A 27,524-nucleotide genomic window follows, 5' to 3' on the forward strand; every position below is an offset into this window, starting at 1 on the left:
ACAGGTTCCACTCGCTTCTCTCAGACAACAACACACAACAGTACACAACATACTCTCAGACAACAACACACAACAGTACACAACATGTCAGGTTTACTGCTTTACTGGATCTAAAGTTTCAGTACTGCGGGTAAGACGGTGTGACAGTACCAGAGGTAGTACTTTGTACAAAATACAGCGCTTAGCGGCCACACCAACACTGGCCGTTTTACATGGAAGGTGGGAGTGGGATAACAAGTTTTGCCGAGTACAAAATAATCTTGGTACATTGGAAAACAACAACAAAAAAAGTCAACATTTGTTTTTAACAAGCACTTCTAAAATAAGAGTGGTTCTTAATGCACGTTCAAAAGCATGGTACAGTTTTTAACTGAAACGAGCAGACGCGACGATAAAAATATTTTCTCTAAATAGAAGTACGAATGCAGACGGAAAACAAAACAATAAAAAAAAATTCAAATAATGAGGGGGAATAGGACAAGGCGAGAGACAAGCCTCTGGCTGTCCTCTAGCATACGACACATTACCTGCTCGATCAAAGAGCACCAAGTACTCATGGAATGGAATGGCCACCTAAACAACGAGACTTCCACCCGCGGCCAAGCTCGCCGACGGCAGGCGCAGCACAGACCCAGTGCCGTCGGTACATGGAGACTGAAGAATTCACGTCCGTAACTTATCTTTTATCTCACTTACCGGCCGGCCAAATCGACCTCCTCTCTCAGTGATGCTTCTTTCACGATACCCAAGAGGTCATGAGACTTGGCTTGCATGTGGATGACAGACTCGACAATGATGTCCGACAGCCTCGCAACTATACAACGCCGAGGAAGGAGGGGCGCCACGTCCTGACAAGACTGGAAACCGGTTGGGGGCCGACATGGCCGTGTCACACTAACCTGCGACGTCACAAATCTCAATGTCCATAACGTCACTCGCCCTACTCTCTCCTCCGAAGAAACGCGGGTTCGAAGTGAACGACTATTGACCTCTCCCCCTTGTTCCCTCTGTTAACGTCAAAATGTTAAAATTTACGTCTCCTTACCCGTTACTCATTTGTTAAACGGGTGTAACACAGTCTTGCCAGGTTTCGCTTTTTTTTCCCCTTTTTTGTTTGTTTCTTTGCCGTACGGTTCAGCGGCTAGCAGATGGAGAGATTTGAAAAAGTTTTGTTGTAAGACTTGCTAATAACAATTGTCACAATACTGATTTGCCAAATTTTTTTTTATCAGAACGCACTTGCCTTCATTATCACTTTAACATCCGATGATAAATCTTCATTTTTTTTTAAACACAATAAACTTTGGTAAATTGAAATAAAACCACTACATCAGCAAAATATTGTAATAGTAAAACGTAACACAGAAAATCGACATGCCTCTTGAATATCACCATTACGTCTTCTATCACTACGACAGGAATGGTTACTGTGTAGCAGTCTGCCCGATGCAGTTCGTGGATTACAGGTATCATGTGGTGCTCGCGACAATTTATGGGAACTACTGATCAGCAATTATTTACAAAAGTTCTGCCACAGAGATGCCTTTTTACACAACCAATAAAACGCGATCATACCGGACTGCCCTCAGTAGTTCCAGCTGTTCACTGTTAAAAAATGTTTAAACAAGCACAGTTTTAAAATGCCACAACAGCCCTTGTTGTGTAACAGAATAGCTAACACAACGGCCGCAGGATCTGCCCGTCCCGCGCCAAGCAAAATGTTCAAAAACAAAACGTCTGACGTATTGTCACTGCCAGTACAGCTAAGGGAATCGTACACTGCCACATTTCTTCCATCATGATTCATAACTTAGATGATACAAGAAAGGGGGAAAACAGCCCTATCCAAATGACAAAAAGCAGTTGTCCCATCAAGAGAGGTTAGGTGAACAGGCTACGTGGCTCAAGAAGAAACCTGTCTTGCCAGGACAACGACGACTCAAAGCTAGAGGTGAGAAGCGATCACACGGAGCCGACGAGCAAATGCAACTTGCAGTCCCTCGCGTTTCCATGACGTTGGTCACATCTACTTTCACCATGGTTTCAAAAATAAAATCACAGTAATTAGCCTCAGAGGAAACAAGGAATACATTTTAAGACGTCGCAAAATCACGGAGAAGCAAAATTGCTCAAGACTTCAGCGATTGTTGACCTTTGGTGCGAAGCGAAAAGGGTCTTCACAAATAAACACCCGGTGCTTGTAGCTAACAATTCCTTTCTTCAGACAATACTTTAATGCTGATTCCAGCAACCCCAGCTTAAATCGTGATTCCAGACAATACGTAGCTTGAGACGATTTCCAATAAGACTTCTAGAGCAGGACTTCTGCTTACGCAAAAAATTACGTACAGTACACATTAAAAGTTCGGAGGACCCCTTCAGTTTTCGTCAATGGGGTCCCATTCAAATTTGGGCGAGGAACAGGGGCCCCTTAAAAATCTGAAGGGGTCCCTGGGACCCCAAAGAATTTAGCCTTAGCAGAAGCCCTGTAGAGCTCACTCTTAAAGCCAGATTTCATGCGCGGCTACATGTCTTTGAGAAAAGTTATGGTCTGAAACTGAAGAAAAGCCAATAGCATCTACAGCAAATCTTAGTGGCAAGATGTGGCGTTCAAGACATGGGTCACTATACTACACTCATCTCAGCCACCCTTTTCTCCTCCTGCAATGCTGATGCTCGAAAGACATCTAAAGAGAGGAAATGCACCCTACACATCTGTAGCAATAACTGACACGCGATCACGTGATAAAAGAATAAAGTATAAAGTTGTTGACCTCTACCTGACTAAGCCCGACACAGATAATACAAGTCCGACGCTTTACTTAATGTTGGCGCTCTTCATGGCAGAGACCTATAGAGGCCAGGTGAACTGCAAATAAGTGGGAGGGCAGGAAAGGCTGAACAGGAAAGACTGCACACACAGCAACCTGGCATATCGGGCGGGAAAAAATCTAAGCGGTTAAGCGGTTAAGTACAGCTCACAGAAATCTCTCAAATACTGACAAGTAGTTCTTAAAAAGTCTACAACGACTGCGTTTGAATCACTGGTCTCGAAATGCTATCGATAAAGATCACAATACCCATGGTCTCAAAAATGATGCCACACCCCTCTCTCACATGCAATAACATTCAAACCACACCCCGCTGTTACATGCAATAATATTTGAACCACACCTCATCTCTCACATGCAACAACATTCAAATCACAGTCAACCACTAGCAACAAATATCACAAATGGGGGACTTCACAGTTCTTTCCTGTACATGCAGCCAGCAAGGCGACGATGCTAGCAAGAGTTGATAAGTGACGGTTCCCTGCTTTTGGAGAATAGGGGCCCGAAGATAGAAATCTCTTCCACACATGTATTTACATTTCTGGAGTTCATCAGTTTGCCCAAGCATGTCTAGGTACACAACAGCCCTTGACCTGCTCCCTGCTCTGTTGTAGAAACAGAAATAAGCGTGCAACACCACGCAATCAAACCTCAGCCAGCTTCACCTGGAACAACAATCCCAGACAGCTCTGGACACCAACAAACCGACATGGCCTTTCCCTGAGCCCAAGCTCCCTGAGAAAGCAGGGATGAGGAGGCTTCATCTCACACTTAAAATGAGCAAAGCTGATGCACCACACTACTATGTAGAAAGGAATTCGTACACTGAAAAGCATGCACCTTAAGTGAGGTCAGGTCTGCAACTTGATTTCTGCATCCTAACACAACAAGAGTAAAAGGCTGTGCTGTGATCTTCCCACCCAGCATACAGCAGCAAACCCAAAAAGATTAAGTTGACATGGCAGCAGGAAAAATGCCTGTTGCTTTCATATATACAATCCTTGTCACTGCCCCCTGCTGTGTTTGAAGCTTTATAGCTCCACAGTTAGTCCTTGGTTCTGAAAGTGAACATAACTTTCATTTCTCTGAGAATATTGACAATCTTTCCACACATACTTAAAGAGATTTACATAGTTCAAATCTTCATATTCCCAGTTCTGTGACACTGCCACTTCTTCGGCATTTAACACGCAGTTTTCATCCAAAATAATATGAATCAGTAATACTAAATCTCTATTTTTTGCACACAAGTTTTCAGAGGTAGTTAATAATGATAATAATCACAGGTAAAAGAAAAAAAAAAAAGTCCTGTGAATGACATATGGCCCACTAAGAAATATATATGTTAATGTGGTTACTAATTAAAACTGAAAAGAAAATACTGTATCTAAAGACTAACATGCTAGTAGTTACATTTTCATTTTCAAACTAATGAAGCCATTTCTACAAAATATGAGCCTCTGTGTATGTGCATGCAATTGACCATGTGTTTTGAGTGTGTATGCCTGTGTCTTCACCAGAACAGTATAAAGATAATCTGTGTGGAAATGTGAAAGAAACCAACAAAATACAATGAAACCCTGGGCTAGCAGAATGTTCATTGCAAAAAATAAACAATGGGCATACAAGTCTAGAATATTTTTCAAAGCACAATTCAGTCACCAATTCATTTGCTACAGACATGCTCGAAAGAACAAATTTGTTCGTTGTACAAAAAGTAATGCAGGCTAACAATTACCATAAAATGTGAAGTAATATAATTGGTGGTTAAAGTAGCACAGATGATGATGCTGAAAGAGATTTTGTGACAACCACTACTATTACTAGCTTCACAATGAGTCCGGTATGAAATTATCAAAATAATACCAGTTCGGTGTGGACATCAACATGCACAACAATCATTTCATACATAAAAGTTCTCAAAAACTTAATGAAGCTTTACAATATACAAGTTTTCTTTCCAAACCCCCAACCAACCCCCAGTGTGCCCCTCTGGGTGATGCAGCTACTAATTCAGTGAAGCAAAAATCTGCATCTCTCTGCGCCTTAAAAAAAAAAAAATCATTAGCATCACGATTAATGATATTCTAGCCTGAATGTTATGTTGCTGCAAAACAGCAAAGCACAGCTTTTTAAAATGTAGTAAGTTTCTGTCACTAAGTTATTTATACACATTTTACAAACATCACTGACAGAAAAATGTGCCAGTGTTATAATCTTTATAAAAAATATGACACATAGCCTTTTAAATGGGCAGTAGGCAGTGATTTACATGACCATTTACACTAGGTAAATCAGCTGAAAGCCAATATTTTGATTTATTTTGCCAAGGACTATACCTGAAACACATATGCTTGTAAAAGTAGTCTGTATACAAAGTGTGGTATTATTGCTAAGTCAATTTTATGGCAGCATCTGCAGTGATTTTCTGGTAATGTACACTTTTTCCTTGTAATGTACACTTTTGTTTGCAAAAGAAGTCTTCAAAAAAGAAATTATAGAGACCGCTTCTTTTGACAAAAGTAAATCTATTACTATGCATACTGCTGACTAAAACGTACTTTTGTACAAGCCAAATGACCAAGCACATATTTAGTTGCTAAAAAAAAATATTATATAATTAAGTACTAGCACTTTCACAATAAACAACTTTGATAGTTAATTAGCTCTTAGAATATTTTAAAAAATTCATTGACAAAGATCAATATATTTCTTTACATTACTCATCTTTGGAACATGCTTTCTAAGGGAGAAGGGGAGAACAAAGGAGACTACAAAACAGTTCCACAATGGCAACAAATAAAAAGAACAGAGTGGTGGTGGTCTTAAAATCTAGTTTTCATTTTAAAAAGGTAATGTCTTCCTATTTTTAGGTTGTTTAAGGAGTGAGATATTTAGTTTATTCCTTGTTACTCCTCAAGGAGCATAGGGCCGCATGAGATGTTAGAGACTTCATTTTTTTTTTTTTTGGAGGGTTTGGGAGAGGGGGGACCGATTTTTGAGATGGTGGTGACGATCTCATCACTCAACAGACTTTTGTGGTCATTGCCAATAGCTGGGTTGACTGGGGAATTTCCTGTGCCATATGGACATAGAATAAACAGACCTTTGTTCTAACCCTTCAGCAATCCACTTCCCCATTTTTCACTTTCAATCTTTCCTGAAATGCTTTCTTTTAAATTTCTCTTCCATTTAAAATCACAGGTATTGCGAAAAACATGTTTGCTTTTTACTATTTCAAATTGTTAGCAAATTACAAAGATTATACTCTCTCCCACGAGTCCACAAGTATGTCTCAAAAGAAAAGGGTTAGAAAGATTACTTCTTTTGGACAAACAAAGCACACATATCCCTGAAAAAATATTAAACTCTCAGCCAACTGGCCAATAGCAAAGCGATTCACAAAACCTAAAATAAACATTCTACCTTACATCATGCACAATCTTGGTAACAAGAAGTATCTGACAGTTACATGTGAGTGGCCCAAGGAATACACTACAGGCATTAGGAGAGAGGAAGATTGGTGTTTTACACTGAGCCAGTAACTAAGGCTACATCACCATAAGGCAGCCAGCCCTGTAAACAGATGCCACATGCAGAAAACAGCCAGCATGCCCACAACAAGAGCTGAACCCCAGACAGCCAACATTCACCGTATTGGTGACAGGTGCTAATCGTTATGCCACCAAACTGCCCAGGTACTAGGAGGAGTCTTATGTTTAAATGTAGCTTTAGCTATGTATGTAACCATTTAGAACCCAATTTACACTTCAAAACACATGAATATCCATGTAAAAAAAAAAAAAAAAAAAAGGAAAAAAATAACATTCAAAATATAATCAGATAAGAGTCCACTAACTTTTAACATTTGTTATTCCTGTAAGAATATACATACAAAAACTATGAGGTGGTTAGTTTTCTGAATATTAGTTTCTTTAAATTAAAACATAAGAAGACACACTTGTTTGATATGCTACAAGTGTAGCCCCCAAATTTGAATTCTGATGAGAAGGCAACCCAAAATGCATAGTGTAGGGCCATTAAGCTGCAGTGATTGGGGTCAAAACTGCTTAACTGCGGCTTAAATATTTTTTTGCTAATTCATAAATTACAATAATGAAAAAAATTAATTTTTTGATCAAAATTGTATCTCTTAACTTTGTAGCATCGTAAGGTATGAATCAGTTACAATGGTGGCCTCCATAATGCTGACGGATAAAACAGATTAATATTTGAATTTCATTTTAAGTTATTTTAATGTTTATTGAAAAATAAAAGACTAATCTTCTATAAATACCTCTTTGAAGTTGTAAGCCAGCATTTAAGTATTTAATCCATGATAGTGCATAGCATGTCAATCACGGACATTCGAAAAGCCAAAATGACAGCTGTCAACACCTGTCTCGAGTGTTTGAGAGGCCATTCCAGGTCCGTATGATCCCTAGTGTCAAAAAATTGGGATTCAAACATTTTGCACGGCTTAATTTGCAGATTACTTGACCACGATTTAATAGCCCTACACTGTATTAAAGAAACCAATCATAAATGAAAATTTGTATCATTAGTTTATATGTTCATTAAAGTCCAGATTGTAAGTGTTTTATTTCCAAGCTGCTTTAAATCAGAAAACAATCTGAAGAATATGCATCTCCGTTCTTCTAATCATTGATCCCTCTTTACTATTCAAAATGATCTGTAAACTCCCGCAGGCTAAACTCCTTCACGCTGGTCCACACTCATCACAACTTCTGTATTTTTTTATTTTTCTTGTGGATTCAGTTAACAATCCTGTGAAAGACTTCTTTGGTTCTGAAATCTGCAAAACTGATTTCAGGATCTTGTAGCCCCATCTCATTTGCCTCAAGATATAATAAGCATGCCCTTTAAGTACACTGAAAATAGTTTGAACATCGCTAACCACTTACACATTCCATATACACATATGCATGCACATGGGTGCAAATGCCCTTTCAGGCAAGAGGAAAGTAAAAATATTTTAAAATACAAAAATGGTATATGATCTCTCGCATGCAATTTTCCTTTACAGCATTCTAATACGTGTAACATCGTCAGCAAGATAAAAGAAAAGGACTACAATAAACAACTTTCAACGCTGTGTCCTTTTCTGAGTCCACTCCTAAGAATCTCTCACTCAACCCCCCATATCATACTGACATACTCACACCAGCTATTGATTTTAGCTGACAGGCAACCTTTGGGTACTGCTCACTGACACAAAAGCAACAATTATTAGGCAGTAAATACCCTGGGTACAGCGTATTATCATTGCCATCAACCAAGGTCTTCCAAGGAAACAGATCCACTGCACACTGATATGTGTTACTAAACAGCTAGATTGAAATCTTCACATCCTGTGATCCCCAAAGAGTTGTGGCTCCTCATAAATATTTTTTAAAAATCTTCCACCTAAACAGTCAAATAGTAAGATACCTGATGTTCAGGTAACGTAAGGTGACATAAGACTGGCAAAACAGCCCTAATGCTACCTTAGTATCCATGTAATTCTGCTCAAGAAATCACTTCTTTCACTGCTTCACCAAATATACTTTCACAAGGCCAAAAAACCAAAACAAAAAAAAAACAAAAAAAACAAAAAACAAAAACAAGATTTTCTTTAAATGCTGCCATAACAACCATCTTCTACTGCCTCAAATATCTCACCTTTCTCGTGCCCCTTTCTGCATTTACTCTCATTTACTTTTCTTCCTCTGAATCCTGACATCATGATATCCATGGCATCCTCATCAGCAGCCCTACACTTTCCCCTCAAAAATACTAGAAATGGCAATTTTCTTTTTCGCCTTATGTGACCTCCCTTGACATGGCTTCGTACTCTACATCCATTTTGTGTTTTCCTGTACAAATGCTGGTCACATGTTTCTCCAGATTTTTAGCGGTCACAAAACCTTCACCACAACGGCAGCATTCATTGCGAGACTTGAGCAAATGAATCTGAGATTTCATATGGCGATTCAGATCTGATTGTGTCACACCTTTATAGTTGCAAAGTTTGCAGCAGAATTCCCGAATGCCTGAAAGAATCACATTTGACATAATTAGCCCCAATGTAAATTGCAGCATTACTACATGCACTTTGGTATGACACAATGACAACATAGGACTGTGTCAGATTGCAGCTTTCCCCTGGTAAGAAGGCAGCTCAAGGTAAGATACTGCTGTTACACTAAGGACTATTCTGCTATTTAAATCTCTGCTATTGATTTCATTTACACACTATGCCCCCTTCCCAGATTTACTTTTTTGTATATCTTTCTTAAAGCTGTTACTGGCTTCAGATCTTTTTGTGGTTTTATACAAGAGGAAAAGACTTCTAGGTACAATCTTTAAAGTATATTTTGAATTTTGATGGACGGTGTATGAAAAAAATTCTTTTAATTTTGTGACTTGGGTTTTTCTGTTGTTGTCTAGACACTTCCCATGATTTTCAAATCACTCAATGGCCCTTATTCACCCAGATTTACAAGAACATACAGTAAACCCTTTGTGCTCAAAGAAATAAGTTATAGATGCACAAATGCTCTATATTGGTGTTAATCATGTTTTTTTCACATTTATTTTGATTAATTTAATGTGAATTATGACAAACATTTTGGTGTCATAGCACAGAATTGTTCAATTACGGTAATACCAATGCTTTTGAGCTTCAAATAGAGAAATGAAGTACATTATGGTAAATAAGCAAAGAACAAATTTCTATAAGAATAAACTGCAATTTTATTAAACTGTAATTTCATGGCACACCAATGAAAGCATACTGATGCAATGATTAGTAAGAAGTGTTTAAATATCACCCCCACACACACGCCGCCCCCACTAATGGAAGATTGTACAACCACTGTTTACTCACCTTGATGTCTCATCATGTGGACCTTCAGCTGGCTGTTGGTCCTTGCATAGTAATCGCAGAAGTTGCACTTGTAGGGTCGAATGTCTGGAAACAAAATGACAAGATTCCAATAAGGTTTTCACAATTAAATAATGGCTCTCTGTAGATAATGGTTACCAATGAAACAAAACTGCACAATCCCTGTCATTTCAAAGCCAAGTTACTTTCTGTTGCCATCATGCATGAGTGAATGCTCCATCACACAAGCAGACATACATGGACATGCACATATAAGCATGTACAATGTCTTTCCCAACCCTTCCTGCAATGATTCTGACCTTCATGGAAGTCCATGTGCCTGTTGATATCAGAGTATGAAAGGAAATCCTTTCGGCAAAATATGCAGCGGAACACAGTCCGTCCATCAGGCAAGATGGTTGGCTTGCAAAGACGCTCTCTGTCGACTGGCTGGTTCACTACATAGAGCCTGATGCCACAAACACAGTGCTCAATAGAATGACTCGGTAAGCTAAAACCTTCAGCCTCAATCATGATGCTTGTAACTTAACATCTATACCTTTATCCATAATGTGCAAGCATAGTAACCCTTTAATGGAGCTTAACAAATGAGTTCTAGTAAAATGTCACGTCTTATTTCATTTTTAATTCCATGCCTTTAAGGCTTCTTTAGACATGCTAACAAACTGTTCAGAGATTTTCTCAACTTCCCTGAATTAAAAATGCCTTAACCATCCTAACTGAAACATTTTTCATTGGTGAAATAAAGAAACAGAGCTATTCTTTTCCACACAAACTGATTATCGCAAAAAACTACACACCTATCACTTCTGTCATATCTGTAGAACTGAATAAATAAGAAAAGTAAAACACTTGATATACAATTTCTTGGAACTTACCATGAGGAACTCACTGTAATCTAAATACCAATATTGTGAAAAAATATCCTATACATGAAAACACTACAAAACCTTTTTATATATTGTTTCAGCAACATAGATATAAATAATATTTTTTTAAATGATTTGTGGTTATGAATTGCTAAAAACAAAGATGATTTTGATGACTGGTGACATGTGCAATACACAATGACTTGGGCAAAGACGGAGAAGATAGAAAGGAGTTATGGGTGTAAACACAAATGCCAATAGACCAACATTAAGTGTGCAGGTCCCAACACCATCAGCAAATACACAACCCAGCCACCTTAGCAGGTAAAAAGTGGAGTTGCTACAGCAACTTCCCACTTTCATGTAGGAATGAAAAGCAGCATTGCCGTGCCCATGGCACTCAACTGCCAGTCCAGTATTTTTATAAACTTATTACTATGAATTCATTTTTGTAATACTAAGTACCCCTCCAAGTTCAAAAATAGGTAGTCATCAACAATTCATTACTAGTATGGATAAAAGAGTTGGTGAACTGGTTAACTGGTTGATGCTTAAGCCAACTCAGCATCTAAAGCAACTTTGCACTCCTATTAACAGGTGCTTCGCATAAAAAAATCTAAACAATGGAGTCAGAGAGTTCATTTTATGTTAGTAATATGGAGATTATAACTCAAACTATTTCGGTAAGCCTAGAAGGATGGATTATACACCTTCAGTGGAAAGCAGAAACAGACTTTGATTGCAGTAGTATTGAAATCTCTCAGACAAGCAGTTCTGCATTATGGATTTTGAAATATTTACAACTCAATGCTTCTCCATTGCAACACTAAGCAGTGCTAGTTCACGATGCTTCTATAAGAGCACAACACTGCATGTGTGACATTAGCAACAAAAAGCCAGGTATAAAACCAAATATCATTTACTCTGCTCACGAAACAAAACCTTATTTGCTTCATGCACCCAATCTGTCTCATGGCTGAGCCTATGCTACTACACATCACATGCACAATTAACAAAAATATATTGATTTGTTAACAATTACAAAGAATCACAATATTTTAAGAGATTAGCCTATTATCCACTGAATTAAATGAAATAGGTTCTTGATTAAAGGAAAAGTTTATTTTCATAGCTACTCAAAATCTATGGATAATTATACATTCTAAAGGGGCTGTAGTTATGAAATGAGGGCAAGTCACTGGGGAAAAATGTCGTTACCAAAATTATAGAGCAGTATCCAGATCCCTTGGATACTGCTTCGTGTTTCTTTATCCCAGTGCACCTTTGCTACTGCTTTATAACTAAGGCTCCACAGGCAAAGCAACATCTATAGGGTCTGAACATTGCTTTATAATTTTGGAAACAAAGGTATTTTTCCTCAAGTTCCCATGTTGCCTCAGGGCAACGACTTGCCCTCGCTTCATAACTACCGCCCCAGTGCATTAAGAATGTGAGATGTTCTACAAAATGGTTTGATGACTTTAGTATGTATAATCACCAGAAATGAACTGTTAAAAAATGCCCTTGAAAGCGAAACTAGTTTTTCTTTCTTTCTTTTTTTTTAAAAATACAAAAAAACTCCTTTTGATTATTATTACAGTTTTCCATAGAAATATTTTTATAACAAACTACTGACAGCATTATGTTTTGTTAATATGCCTTTAAGCTTGAGTTTAATTTCATGTCTGATTTGAATTAACCTTCAGGATTTGTCAGAATTAAAATCAGAGAAAAATCTGGAGTAAAAGATTTTTTATTTAAAAAAATGATTAGGAGACTGTGTCTTCTATCCATCCAAATGTTGTCGTCTAATCATTACACAGTGTTATGCAGCTAGAGAAAAATAATCACAAATAAAATCTTCCATAATCAAAATGTCACTTAAGGCACCACAATACATAAAGTTAAAGTACTAATGTCTGCTACTCTAATAATGTTGAAAACAATCCTGACTGCTTCAAACATTAAGGAAACAGAAACAGCATGCACAAGACAACACATCTTCAGTAGTACTACTTGGGGTACTATATTCTCTTGTGTGTTATTACTGAGGATGGTGACCTAGAAGAATTAATAGAATGTGTATGTGAGAGCAATGAAGATATAAATATGTGCCTGCACCTGTGACCTATGTAAGAATGAGAGGGGTAGAAACATCACGAGAAAAATGTATCCTTTGTTTGGATGTGTTTATGTGCTTTAATTTTAATAATGCTTTAGCTGACTAGGAAAAGAAGATATGCAGTTACCACACATAGCTGTCGAATCTTTAAATCCTTCTATAGCAAGACTGTTTCCAACTTCAAATGTATAAAAAAGATAAAATGACAAATTGTTTATGGTACTTTTGTTTGCTGATGCTAACAATAAACAAAGTTTTGATAAGTTTGGCAGAGTACAAAATCTCCTATGTAAATATCTAACTCGAAGGTGCCAGTAAGCTTTGCAGCATAATACAAAAATATACTTTATCTTCTTCAGTTACTTTATATAAAGTGCACATTATGTACAGTAGAATGTGTTATGCCAATGATAATGAACAGCAATACTTGAAACGTCCATTTAAATTCATCGATAAATAAGTTTTAATGCTGTTCAACATGCCATATGTACAGTAAAAAGAGAATCTGTCCCTACTGCTAGTATGATTAACCCAGTCCTGCCACCTACACGCAAGTAATCTTTCGTTCAACTCTTTAATACAAATATTTTTATTTCAACACCTTGATTTATCCAGAAAAAACCAAATCCAAAGGAAAAAAGTTTCATTTTAATAATAGATACCTAATTTGTTTTACCCCTACCATCTAAATCGTGCAACATCTTATATACTTTTTGGGGCAGTCTATCACTGTTCATTCTAGTGATTTTTAACCAACAGCTAATACATCTACAAACTGAATTCACAATTATTGGGTAACAGTGTAGTTAACCATATACTAAATTGTTAGGGGTGTGCCCATCTACATCTAAGAATTTTTTAAGGGCAAAAAGATGAACTGCTTCACAATGGTGTGACGCGTTGTCAAAGGCCCCCCGGCCCCCTAGAGGATGACAGATTAATAAAGAATCTTAAATCTCGTAAATTTCTGTTCTGAAACTAGAAAATGGTCAAATCTATATTCAGAACAAAATAAAACCTGTCAAAAGATACTCAAAAGGAGTAACAAATTTATTAAATGAACTTCAGTAGACCTGGGATTTCTTCCTTGTTTTTTTCTTTTTAGCCAATCCTAGAAGAGCAAATCAACAGAGCTTTGCATGGCTGAGGTGAACCCCACTTGTAACAGGTGCCACATCCAGTGAAAATTTTGTGTGCAAGAGACAGCACATAAACCCACAACCAATGATTCTTTCAAGGGCATAAAATGCAACCAGAACCTCCAGCCCAAGGAAGACCTCTTGTATAAACAGTCTAGTGAGGACTTAATAGTGCTTGTATGCTATACCTGCTTCAAGGAGGTTTCCATCTCTCTATTAAAAAATAATGTTAATCTACAAATCTTTTTTAGTTTATTAATTAGCTGAAAAATTTAAATTAGAATGAGTTCATCTACTGCAGTTTTTAAAGCAAATGCTGTGACTGGCTTTATGTCTAGCACTGATAAGCAGATCTTATAACCAAACTGTGCTGCCTCTATCAACCCAATATCACTCCAGTAAATCTTGGCTCCTTTCTTGTTCTTTGTGTAAAAGCTTTGAAAACAAATCCAGGTTTGAACCATACTTCAGTAAATTGCACAGAAATACTACACGTGCATGTTTTAAATTAAAATGGTTAGTACTTTTGCCTTTGTTACAAGTCCTTTAAAATAAAAATCAGACAAACATGTGCACAAACTCAAAGGCAGAAAAAAAAAAATTAAACCCACACAACAAGCAGTCAACTTTGAAGAACACACACACAGACATGCATGCATGTGTGCACACACCCACCCACCCACATAGAGCATCAGTGGGGGAAGAAAGAGTGAATACAAAAGCTGAGGTATATGACAAACACACAGGTAACAAAATGTGTGAAACCCAAACTGTTCATGCAGGTGCATCTACACAATGGCTGTGATGGACAATGGAATGACACTGGAGAGTAATGGGGAGTATGACTGATCTGTGATTCCCATGTGGCAGGAACAAACTGGCATCAGCAACAGTCAAGGATCTAATCTACCATAACAACAACAAGCTTTACGTCTTCTTGCCTCTTACTTTATAGGAAAATCAAATCAAAAATCAAAAAGTGGGTACACTCAAGTTTTACAGAGCAAAAATTTGATAGAAAAGGGAGAAACCAAAATAGATGCCGCATGCAACAGTTTATGGCAGACTGCTGTCTAGACCACATACCAGCTGCAAACTTTAAGAGGTTTGGTCATTTTTCATGCAACAATGGGTTACTTTTCAACAGTGAACAGCATTCTCCAAACTGCATGACAAAAATGAGCATTTGACTGAAGACATACCTGCAACATGATGTTTGCTGCTTACTGATCATTCTGAGCCTTTCTTCTGGCCTGAGATTACAGGGGGGGGCTAAACGCAAGCTGCTCTACCACGTTTTTCCTGCACCACGTTAATCACGCGACGGACTATGTGTGATGACTAACAAGGGAGGTGACTCTCTGATCCTACCTGGAATGTGTGCGAGATAAAGAAGTGACCTTGCGGCCATCGGTGTTCGGTGCATTACGGAGATCATCACTGGACAGCGTGTGCCAAACAGGCTGCATGCGTTTCCCACTGGCAGAGCTGTTTGAGGGATGTGTTAGGGAAAGGTTGGGAGGGGAGGGGCTGCCGTGGTTGGACTTGGATCCTGCAGATGGAAGCCAGAGCACACGTGGGTACCCTACTAGACCTTCCTGCTCATCAGATGAGGGCAAGGCAGAGGCTGGTGAATGTGATGAAGAAAGAGGAGGACTGGAAGGGGATATACGATTACCCGAAGAGAGCGACAAATTCTCTGCTTGTTCTTCCTCATCTGCCCTGTTGGTCAAGGTCTGGGTAGAAGGAGGGGAAGAGATGCCCAGGAGGGAAGTGGAGGCAGCTGTTGGCACCTGCACACTTACTGGCTGTTGCCCTGGCAATGAAGGACTGGCAAAGGGACCCACAAGACCAGCATCCACAGTCAGTGGGGATGGGGAAGGGAAGCCATTGCCAAGGAAACCAGCATGACTGTAGGATGCATGCAAAGACTTAACATACTTGGTTTGTTTGGCCAACAGGGAGTCTTCCTTGATTCCACTTCCTCGCTCTCTACCAAGCCACGTGTCTTCATCCGATGGACACGACAAATGAGGGGAGGGTGTTGATGACGGGTGTCCATCTGGCACAAAGTCTATGGCCTCGGCTGAAGCTCCCATGTGTACATGTGCTGACAAAAGTGGTGACCTAGCTGAGGAAGACAGAGGAGAAGATGGCGGTGAAACAGGTGGTGGTCCACAGCTGCTGGTGGCCATGGGTCTGGTTTTGTAGTCAAGGCGGGTAGGCAGCGAAGATTTGCGCCGTGACTTTGACGCAGGCCCCGCTGTTCTATAAGGCAAGAGTGATCGCTTTGGTGCACTGCGGATCTCTGTCTCTCTCTCCTGACTTGCAAGGTCAGGACACTCAGAATCGTCATCCACAACGGGGAATTCTGACATCTCCACATTATCTACATCTGGGTCTGAAGGTATAACTACCATGACATCATCCCTAATATCCTCATTCTCCAATAAATCCACTGGACATTCATCTCTGCATGACTGAGATCTCTTTGCTGTGTCACTTTCCATAGTCTGGTCATGACTGATAATCTTTTCTTCCTCGTGCTCCTTGGCCACCTCCTGACCACCACCACTACCATCCTCCTCTCCTCCTCCTTTCTCTGTGCCGCCTAAGCCCAAAACAGCTTCCAGTCTGTCAGTCAGAAGATCCCGGTGAAGCCCATTTGTACTAACTGCAGTGGCAAATCCTGCATGAGTGACAGCCTGCTGGAAGTGGAGAAGCATGTGACGCTGCAGCAAATACTGGCTGGTAAATCCTTTCCGACAGACCACGCAGCAGTGGGAAGGAAAGGCCCGCATGTGGTCATCCAGCTCACCCTTATCTTCATGTGATCCTACCATGATGCCAGGAGAATGAAACAAAGGAAGGTCCCCATCATCACCATCTTCTTCATGGGGTTCTGCTGCTCTTTCATTGTCCCTGAGTTTGTCATTGTTATTGTTATGGTCATCAAATCCTGCAAAATGTTTTCTGGTCCTCTGATACTCACGAGCAATCTCTTCTTCGAAGTAATAGTTATGATGATATCCACTGCTATCATTGTTATTGTCCTTGACCTTCACTTCATCACCATGCTGTACTTGCAGGTGCTCAGTTAGTTCTGATTTGCACATAAAAACTGCACTACAGAGATGGCAGTCAAAAGTCATCCCTGCAAGGTCAAAGTGTGATGAGATGTGGGAGTGAGTCTGAGCAAGTGACACAAACACTTTGCCACATATACAGCATTTGAAGACAGTTGCTTCACGGCCAGTGCTCAGACAAACTCCATCCAGTCTTGACATAAGCAGAGTCTGCTTGGTCACTAGGAGTCGTTGACGTCTGTGTTGCTTCACATCCTTAGTATTTAATATCTCTATTTCAACTATCTTAGTTCCCTGGCCTGCTTCTTCCTCCAGTAGGCCATTTTTCAGTTTTGAATTTTGAAAATAAAAGTCTTGATATTTATCTAAAATTGTCGAGCCAGCAACACTGTTGGCATGATGTCTGGCAGGAAAGTGATAGGGAAAATGCTTTCCCCCACTATCTGCATCAAGACTCTCACCTGAGCAGTCAGCAGCTGCAATAAAATAAATGGAATAATTATTAACATCCATAATAAGACAGTCTTTTAACATCCCACAACTGCAATGCAACAAAGACGTTACCTTTAATAAGAAACATACAAAACATCAGTAATAAGAAATGTAGACAGTAACTGAATTGAGAAGTGTAATCAGTAGAATGGGCTGACTTATCAGGAAATGAGACAATGATTAACTATTGCAGAAGCACCATGACATATAGTTGACAAATACACACACAGGTGAACCAGCACAGGTAGTGAGATACTGAATAACAATATGCAGTATCCTCCAGTGTTATTTCAACTTGATCAAATGCAGTCTCCTCAACAAAATTCATTATGTACAACATTTACCAGACCTCAAAGAATTCTTTTAAATTACCAATGCAACTATGCTTCACTATAGCTAAGGACTTGCAAGTTTTATTTAGACAACAACCAAAACAACCCATTTAAAGAGACATGTTACTTTTTGATTCCTGAACTTTAAAAGACAAATGTAGTCTAGTGAACAATGGTACAGCAAATGAATCTGGAGGCATAACGATGATCATGCAACACACCTGCAAATAAGCCATCTTGGCTACTATGGCTGAACGGTACAAAGCCATCCATTCCAGAATGATTTAGACCATCCAATGCTGCCAGGCTACGCATGGCTGAGCGTGTTTTGAGACGCAGATAGCGCTCTTCCAGCCCTTGGCTAAGCTCAACATTGAGGTCATGAGCAGCTTTCTGGTGGTAAAGCAAGCTGCCTTTCTGCTTGAAACATTTGTGACACACCTGTGCAAAAACAAAGGTCCCCTTATATAAGAATTTTATTATGTACACTATACATGCTTATCTCTAGACTAAAGTACATAGAAGAACAAATTAATTCGAATGAGTCATAGATTAATAGTCTGAATTTCTGTCAAATTCCGGTCAGTTTGTGTAATTCTGTTTTAGCTCAATCAAGACATTTTGCCACTGAAACTGACAACCAATATGCCAAACATAAGATCTTAAATGAGATGAACTTCTTGAAAGACCTACAATCTCAGAAGATCTTGTCACAGCTGATCCTACAAACTCATGTACTTCACTGCCTGCTCAGTCACCATTTTTACCAGAACATCAAGCAAGAAACCCTCCACAACCATCACACTTCCATTTCCATTACTGTGAGGCTGATATGCAATTTGTTTTAAAGATAACATCAATCTAATAGCAGGCACCAACAGCAAACTGCAGGACCTTACCAACAGACAGTTCAAATTCAAATAGAATGGAGACCAGCACTGACAAGAGCGAAGTTGTGGTCACTAGCAATGGCAAAATGATCTACATGAACAAAGTGTAGCTTGAAGAGGTAGACACTTTAAGTACTTTGGAGCCACTCACTCCAAAGATAGCAACTCCATGGCAGACACCCAGGTCAGGATCACATGGCGACAGTAGCAATAAGCAGGCTGGATGAGATCTGTTGCAGCTATAACATCAAGTTTTTCATAGTACCAATCCTGCTGTACTAATATGAAACAAAGATTCTGCTTGTGCGAATGCCTGAGGAGGATACTTTGGATCTCGCCCAGAAAACAAAATCAATGACTTTGTATGAAGTACATTCACCATACTCACAAGACACCAGGAACCCCAATTTGCAACACTGAAGCAGCTTAAGCTGGAAGTGTTCAGCCATATAACCTGTCTTGACACTCTAACTGTCCTTCAAGGTACTGTGGTAGGAAGTCGATGTCAAAGTGGTCAGGGGAAAAATTGGCTTACAAAAGTGAAGAAGTGGTCTCGTAATTCTGTGAAGGCTTACTCATCACCACTCAAGACAGGTTTGAGTGGTATGTCTCACCAGCTGCCACATCTATTCATGTGTTGATCCTAACAACCAGTATCAGCCAAGGGATGAGTGAATGAACTCCCTTTATGGAGGCAGTCACACAGCAGTAAACATAAGTTTTATATATGTAAGCTATCAACTTTTGGTACTCTCCTTACCTGACATCTGAAGGGACGTTCGCCAGTATGAACCATCAAGTGCCGTTTGAGGTCTGATGGTTTGGGACACACCTTGAAACAGTAAGGACAGCTCCGTTTACTTAGATCTTCCAGGCTTTCTTCTTCTTCTGCATCCTCCCCTTCAGCTGTCTTCATGTTACCTTCAATATCTGCTGATGTCTGTGATTCTCCATTAACAAGGTTACACTTACTTTGCAAAGAACCATTTTCTGCAAAATCAAGAAACTCATACCTTAAAATTTTTAAGAACAATGCTATTTAAAACTTGCATCAGGCTTGCTAAAAATATGTTGTTATTCAAATGCTAGCTGACCAGGATTCTTTTGTGCCACTAATACTGCAAGTTTAACTTATCCAAAAGCAATGGCTGAAAGTGCAATGCTACCTTATGTAATTATCAAGTTCCCATGAAAAATAGGTTTGTTCTTTTGGCTGCAAATCTTTTGACAATCCAAGAGTTAAGAGAAAGCTCAATTACCTTAATGATTCTTTCTTAAACTTCCAGTCTAACAAGTTAACTTTGCTATAGTTTTCTGTTTAATTTCTAAATCTCATCTTTTCACACTTCTTTATTGCACAACCAAAACAGTATTGCCCTATTAAGTGTTAAGTTAGCAAAAAATTCACAGATGAAAGTGTTTAAACACAGGAAAACAGAATGGTAGTTCAGCCAGCTAATAACATGCTGTAACAGAACGCATAAAAGATATTAGAAAAAATAATGTAATGCAACCAATAAGATCATGACACTTCTACTTCAAGTATGGACTGCTGCACGCAACCCTTAATTCATGAATACAGGCATATGTACAAACTCACTTTTCCTGCTGTTAATGTGTTGAAATGCCTAAAATTCAAAATCATCTTGTCATCATTTATTCTTAGGAACAATTGCTGGTTGTCATGTACTGCATCTGACATGATGTAATAATCATTCATTAATGAAATCACTGCATTTCTGTTTTAAAGTGAAAATGCAGACTGAAAATACAGACTTTACCAACACTGAAAAATGTCACTGAAAACAATTGTCTGAAAAGCACTCACTATAAGCTGTCATTTCCTGTGGACTACTATCTGAATCTAATGCCATGACATCCAAAATCAGCTCTGAGTGAGGATCATGGCTTTCAGTAAGACGGGCCAGCCTTCGTGTTTCCAGGGTTTCCCGAAGTAGATTAGTTGTACTTGGTGAGACAGCAGCACTTGCAAAGCTGCTGGGGTCTAGGGCAGCATCATGTTCAAAAAGTTCCTGGTGATGCGACAACTGATGCAGATGCAAACTGCGCTTAGCCTTGTAGCGCTTGTTACACACCTATATCAACATAAGAAAATAAATAATAAGCACAAAGCCTGTAAGAAACTTTCATAGTTTACATATGACTGATACCATCCAAGCCAGTGAAGTTTACTGGAGTTTACTTTACTACCAATTAGGAGGTAGATAAATAAAAGATATTTCACAGATCTCCAAATGCTATGCACTAATTCACTCAATATGAAGTCTCACATGCTGTTGTTGCATAAGCACATACGAATATGATCACTTTACAGGAGTAGTCAACTGTTAGATTTTCTGCCTTTTGTTGTGACATTTCAAATCAAATCGTGACTCTGAGCAGTCCAATGGAGACATTTTTTGCAGGAATAGTTACTGTGTGACCTTGGATGAAATGTGTATAGCAGCTATACGTTTATGAAAACTGAGCGAATCATGATGAAAAGATGAACTTCGGTTTGTGCAAATCTGATTCTGGGTACCCTGAAAGGGAAATGAACAGATGACTGACAATCATACCATTTCCCAAACTGTACACATACTCTCATTTCTTGACTGGTACTAACTGATGAGCACTTATGCTATTTCACTAGTCTTGATCATCAGGGATAGAAGCTGTAGCTGACAAGTCTTGCCATTCAGGAAATGGTCAGCAGGACCCGCATGGAATGACCAGTCAATTCTTTCATGTTTGCCAACCAACTCTTCATCTGTCGACCTCAACATTGACTACCCTCCAAAGTAACCTGCTGGACTGTTTTAGACAGTGTTGTGCCAGACCACAAGCCAAACCTGACAAACCTGTGCAGCTTGGCTGTTGCTAGAAGGGGTTCCTGGTGTCATGAGGGTGCTGATATCCGTACAAAGTCACTGGTTTTTGTGATTCCTGTTCAAGAATCAGAACAACCTCCTCAGGCACTTGGTCTTGTATGCATGTATTCTCCTCTCTGTATCAGCAGTCTTTGCCTCAAAACCATTTGGTAGGATTTGTACACTCTGTACTTGGTAGCAAACCTGCTGTTGGTGATCCTCAGAGTAATAGTTACTGGCCATTGCTGCTGTTGATGTTGCAATCATGATAGGGACAGCTTTGGAAAAGGTGTCTCCCAAGTATTTAAAACTGTTCACCTCCATAAGCTGCACTCTGTTCATGTAGATTTCAGCTTTGCCTTAGATGCTGGTGTTAACAGACTGTATTGTGACAGGGAGACATGTCTCAAATGGATAAAACTTTGCAATCGACCACACTGGCAGCTCAGCCTAGAACTGCTCTAAAATTATAGTGTTAATGTTCGCACTGGAATCCAATATCAAGAAAATATAATGAAGAAATGTGAGGACAAAAAAACAAAGTACAGTACCAGACCATTCAAATGTAACTTTTTTAAAAAAACAACTGCTGAATGTCATTCATTGCCATCAAGGCACGTTTGTTAGCCCAACATATTTAGATACACTTGGATAGTGATTCAGATTTAAGATCTATGCAAATTAGTGTAGACCTAAATATGATCAAGCGTGTTCTAAAATTAACAAAAATTATCAATCAGCATCCCACTTCCCTGTTTTGTCATTGTCATTTGGTGGAGAACAAGTTAAAGCAATGCTTAACTATGACTGTATCAAAACATCATTTAAAATAGCATATTTGAAAACAAATATGGTGCTTAGTTAATTTTTTAATGTGAATACAAATCGCTGAGAGAAACCCACATGTTGGGATTTTGTGCTATTGAAGCATACTTTTTAATAAACCGCTTAATGTCTTTAATTTACCAGTCCAAATATCTCATTTGTTCAGCATTATAACCAGTGTTATATTAATGCTATCACACAGATTACATGGCAGGAACAAGAGGTCTGTTCAACAAGAAGTTATGTTTGCCCATAAAGTCAACTCGTGCACTCAACAATGAAGAGTGAGATGACTATGGCAAAAATTCTATGCCAAACACTAATCCAAGCTTAAGAAAACTGTTACTGTTTATTGGCAGGTGTTGATTTTAATAGCCCCCTTCCCTATATTAAAAAAAAGAAAATAAGGGTACAACAATAAGTGAGTCACACAAAGCATGAAATAATAACACGAGTATGACAACAATGATGCACACAAAGAATGAAAAAATAATAATAGGAGTACAACAACAGTGAGTCATACAAAGTGTTCTTTATAAAGAAAGTGCATGCTTTATAAAATGCCATGAAAACATGTAGAAAACTACACATATCTCAAGGCAGGAAAGTTTACTGTACTTGATAATACCTACAATAATTGTCAAGCACAGGTACAAACTTCAGTAATAGTCATTGGAATGTTCCAATTACTGCTTACGCCTCACTGTTTGTTCTACATTTTCACTTCAAAAGTTTCAATTGAACAAATTATAATTTTTGTTAGTGTGGTTTCAACAGGAGAGATTATAAAAAGCATGAAATCACATTTTACTGTCCTTCAATTCTCTCATCACCTTACTTCTTGTCATCTAAAACTTCTCATTAATTTTCCCATTGAAATGGCTTGATCATTCACTATTCTTCTCTCAAAAACTTTCATCGCCAACACTTATATCCTCTCTAAAGACATTTTTATACAAGCATCAAGCTCATAGCTTTTCCCCAGCTTTGGGAGTACTCTCTAGCAGCTTCACATTCAAGACAGAGAAAGGACAATGACAAAACAAACAATTAATAAGAGGAAAACCAAGGAACTTACTTGGCAGACAAAAGGACGTTCCCCTGTATGTTTTCTAATATGGCGGCAAAGAGCAGCTGGAGTAGGCTTGACCACACCACAATACTGACAGGTTCTGTGACTCATCTTGTCCCTGGCTACTTCTGGTGTCATTGGTCTTGGACCACGAGATCTCTGAAGCCGCAAGCTCTGCCTACGTGGAGATGAAGATGCTGGAGGAGGAAGCCTGGAACCAGATTTCTGAAGATGCAGAGATGGAGGCCTGCCTCTTTTTCTAGCTGGCTTGACCAAACCATTCTCCAAAGAGTTTGAAGCACCCCCTACAGACTGATTTGAAGCCAGTGTTACATCTGATCCACTGGCTTTAGTCTCACTCTCTGCCTGTCCTTCCCTGCTGCTAGCTGTTTCCCGGACTAACTCTGTATCACCTTCAGCAAAGTTATTACTCTGGCTCAAACCTGGGCTCACCGCGGTAGTTGTTGTTGTGGCCTTTACAACAGACGCTGGAGTCAATGCAGAATGTTTTGGTGGTACATCTTGTGAAGAGCCTTCTATCACAGTTGTGACGGTGGAAGCAGAATGTTCTGGTGGTGTGCAATGTGAAGGGTCTCCTATCGCAGCATCCTTACAGCCCTTCACCTTCCCAATTTTCAGCTCTTCTTCAGAGTCACCTGTCAAATACACATGATGTTATAGTAACAAAGAACACATTTCAGAATTAGAGGCAGGAACTAACCACTAACTACATGTTATACACCTTGTGAATGTGAAACTGTGGCACAAACCTTTGAATATCAGGGTTCTCCCCTAATCAAGATTGTTTTCCTGTGATGTCACAAATAGCAGTTAGCTTTTCTTAATTATAAAAAATTAAATATGCATCTTTGTTACAAACTAATAACAGTTGCAGTTCAGTTAACTTGTTAGTAACTTTGACTCTGATCAGGCACATCCACATGCATAAGTTATGATGTGGCTCTGATCTCTTTCTACACGTAGTGATACAGTCAAATCTCGCTACTATGCCACCTACCGGGAACGAACAAAAGTGGCATAGTAGCGAGGTTTAATAAAAACGGCTTTATTTGCTCAAGTTACCCGTCAGTCCAAAGCTGTCAAGAGTCGTCGACTGGCGCATGTTCTTCCGGAGGATCTCGTTGTCTAGTTGATTGCACGCTTGCATCACATCAGGCTTCCCGCTTCTCTGTGGTAAGACCTTTCGGACGGTGCTCCAAGCGCGCTGGTCTTCCTCGATCGGAACAATTTCCTCCTTGATCTCGTCCTCTTCGCTTTCCACCGGCTCCTCACTCCACAGCATCTCCTCCGCAATCTCCTCCATCGTGAAAGACCCGCCAGTTGCGAGGCTCTCGTCAGCTTTGAGAAAGTCAGACAGCTCGATTTCCTTGTTCTCGTGCAGCTTTTCCTCGGCAGGCAGAGCTTCCCAGATCTCGAGCAGCTCTACATCCTGTGCCTCTGTCTGGATCTCCTCTTCGATGAATTTGGCCTTCACGAAACAGTTCCTGATCGTCGACTTGCCGACCTGCTCCCAAGCATGCCGGGCAATGTGAAGAGCGTCGAGCAACGGGAACTTGAACTCCTTTCCCTCTTCCAAGGCCTCAAGTCGGCGGCAAAGCAGGAGCTTCTTGTAGTGGCGCTTGAGGTTCTCTATGATTCCTTGATCCATTGGTTGCGAATTGGCTGTCGTGTTGGGTGGGAAAAACACCAGTTGGATGTTGTTCAGCTGGAGATCGGGAGGGTGGCCAGAGAAGTTATTGAGACAAACCATCACTCTGCGTCCCTGTTGGCTGAGTCGTCCGTCCCACGCACGCAACGTCTCCTCGAAAAGCTTAGCCGTCATCCATGCCTTCGAGTTGGCCTTGTACTCGACCGGGATCTCCTTGTTCTTGAAGGCACAGGGTCTCTTGGAACTGCCAATCACCAGAAGAGGGAACTTCTCGCTACCGCTCATGTTTGCCCCAACTAGAAGAGTAAACCTTTGCTTGCTTTTCTTTCCTCCTGTACACTTCTCTCCCCTGGAAGCCATAGTCTTGTTCGGAAGCAGCTGCCAGAAGAGTCCAGTCTCGACCAGGTTGAAGACGTCGTCTGCAGAGAACTGCCTTAGTAAGGGTCGGAGAACCTGTTGTTGCCACTCAAGAAAGGATCGCGAATCCACCGCTCCAGCTTCGCCCTGCACTGTCTTGAACATGATGCCGTGGCGCTTCTTGAAATTGTCCAACCAACCGTCGCTTGCCATGAAGTCCGGAATGTGCATCAGCTCGGCCAATTTCATCGCCTTCTCCTTGATCAGACCGCCGCTGACAGGCAGATTCTGTCCTCTTGCTTGCTTCAGCCACATGAGCACTCCCTCATCAAGCTTCGGGTCGTGAGCCTGCGTCAACTTCCTGCGTTTCGATGGAACTCCAGCTTTGATTGCAGCCTCGATTGCATCCTTCTTGCTGAGAATGCCCTTCACAGTGGTTCTCTTAACTTCGACGCCCCATTTCTTGCTTATCTCCCTGGCCAACTTGGACTGATTCGGCTCCTTCTTCGCGGCATCGATGATCTCCTTTTTCTCCTTCAGCGTAAAGTCGGTTCGCTTGCGTTTCTGAGCTGACATCGCGTGCTTGACGTTGACAGTCTGACTATGCGCGTGCGTATTGAGTTATGTTGTGCGCAGCTGGGCTGTAGTTCGTCGCTTCACCTCTGGAACGTGAGTGTAATTGTAACAGGGTAAGATGCGGTACTCTTCCCTCAATCTTTCCACAACACAACACTTTCGTGGCTTCTAAATCGCTTTTACTCCAACGCCAGTCGATGGTGCTGGCTGTGGCGAAACTCGACCTCACACACTCGCGCTCTTGCTGGAAACTGTGTTCCCGCGTTTGCGCTCGCTGTCTCCTCTCATTCTGCCCCTCACCTCTTCATCCTCCACCCCTCCCAACACATCCGCGCACCTGCATCCTGTCGCTAGTCGACCCCCTCCCGCTCTCCCTCTGTCACGGGGTTGTCACCCGGCCAACGACCACCCCCATCGCCAGCCTCCACCCTCCCTGTGTGCGTGCTAGGTTCCCTCCCAGCTAACTGCGATGTCCCACACTACCATATACATGTAATAATCCAGCACTGCGCGGAATTTCACAACTCGTGCCTTTTGACACCCACACAATAGTGGCATAGTAGCGAGAGTAGGTGGTGGCATAGTAAGTTTATTTTGCATTGAATTTTGTCGGGACCGAGCAAAAGTGGCATAATACCGAGAGTGGCATAGTAGCGGTGTGGCATAGTAGCGAGATTTGACTGTATGCATCTTTGTTACAAACTAATAACAGTTGTAGTTCTGTTAAACTTGTTAGCAACTTTGACTCTGATCAGGTACATCCACTTGCAGGAGTTATGATGTGGGTCTGATCTCTTTCTACAAATAGTGATACTTATAGTGTTGAAAGCTTAACGGGAAGAGAGAAGGTTTATTCACTCAGATTTCTGGGAAAAGAAATCCTATAGTGAGCTCGGATCAATAACACAAACATGATTAAACTCTTTTCAGCTATCAGTCAAATAAACCAAAGATCATCCCCAGTATTAAAAATCCAAAACAAAGCTAAAAACTGCCTGTTAACTACTTTCTAAATTTGAGGGGAACCAGTACCTCACCCTTTTAGTCACTGCAACTTTCACAAAATCTTAAAACTGCTGCAGAATATTTAAAATTCACGATCATCCTTTATTATTTTGACATTTATTGTAGAGCTTCAGTTTCAAACTGTAGATAAAACTTTTATGCCAGTGTGCTGCCTTAAATAAATCTCAAGATTAAAGAATGAAATCACTAACATTTAAGAAAGGATAAAGACTTGCAATTTACCTACTATGCATCTTGCATTTCACATGCTCACATACAAGCAGATGTATACATCCAGTCATTAAGCATTGTTGTTTCCTTCATTATCAGCAATCCTTTAAGGCAAAATCACTGAATTATGCTACATCCTCCCATCGACCCAAAAAAATGTTTTTAAGAGTTTTGACCTGTGGGTTACTTTTACCCTTTCAGCTTTGTTCCCTCTGTTGAAGCACCCGTCATCTCCACCTCAACCGATC

At 40.1% G+C, this 27,524-nt stretch overlaps 1 protein-coding gene across 2 annotated transcripts; it reads right to left on the reverse strand.

Moving 5' to 3' along the window:
* Positions 1-87: 87 nt before the first annotated feature.
* On the reverse strand, positions 88-26,481 carry LOC112556342. 2 transcript variants are annotated; one of them, XM_025225241.1, is made up of 9 exons: positions 24,522-26,481; positions 23,445-24,094; positions 20,500-20,767; positions 19,432-19,661; positions 18,003-18,222; positions 15,813-17,433; positions 10,041-10,189; positions 9,724-9,807; positions 88-8,887 (listed from the first exon to the last, which is right to left on the reverse strand). In XM_025225241.1, the coding sequence occupies exons 1-9, from the start codon at positions 26,038-26,040 to the stop codon at positions 8,658-8,660; spliced, it is 4,971 nt and encodes a 1,656-aa protein (XP_025081026.1). In that variant the 5' UTR covers positions 26,041-26,481; the 3' UTR covers positions 88-8,657. The 2 variants fall into 2 exon arrangements, with proteins under 2 accessions (XP_025081026.1, XP_025081025.1); XM_025225240.1 differs by having other exon boundaries at positions 15,243-17,433.
* Between the last annotated feature and the right edge of the window lie 1,043 nt (positions 26,482-27,524).

Source organism: Pomacea canaliculata, linkage group LG2 (assembly GCF_003073045.1).
Source record: "Pomacea canaliculata isolate SZHN2017 linkage group LG2, ASM307304v1, whole genome shotgun sequence".
Taxonomy (NCBI): Eukaryota; Metazoa; Mollusca; class Gastropoda; order Architaenioglossa; family Ampullariidae; genus Pomacea; species Pomacea canaliculata.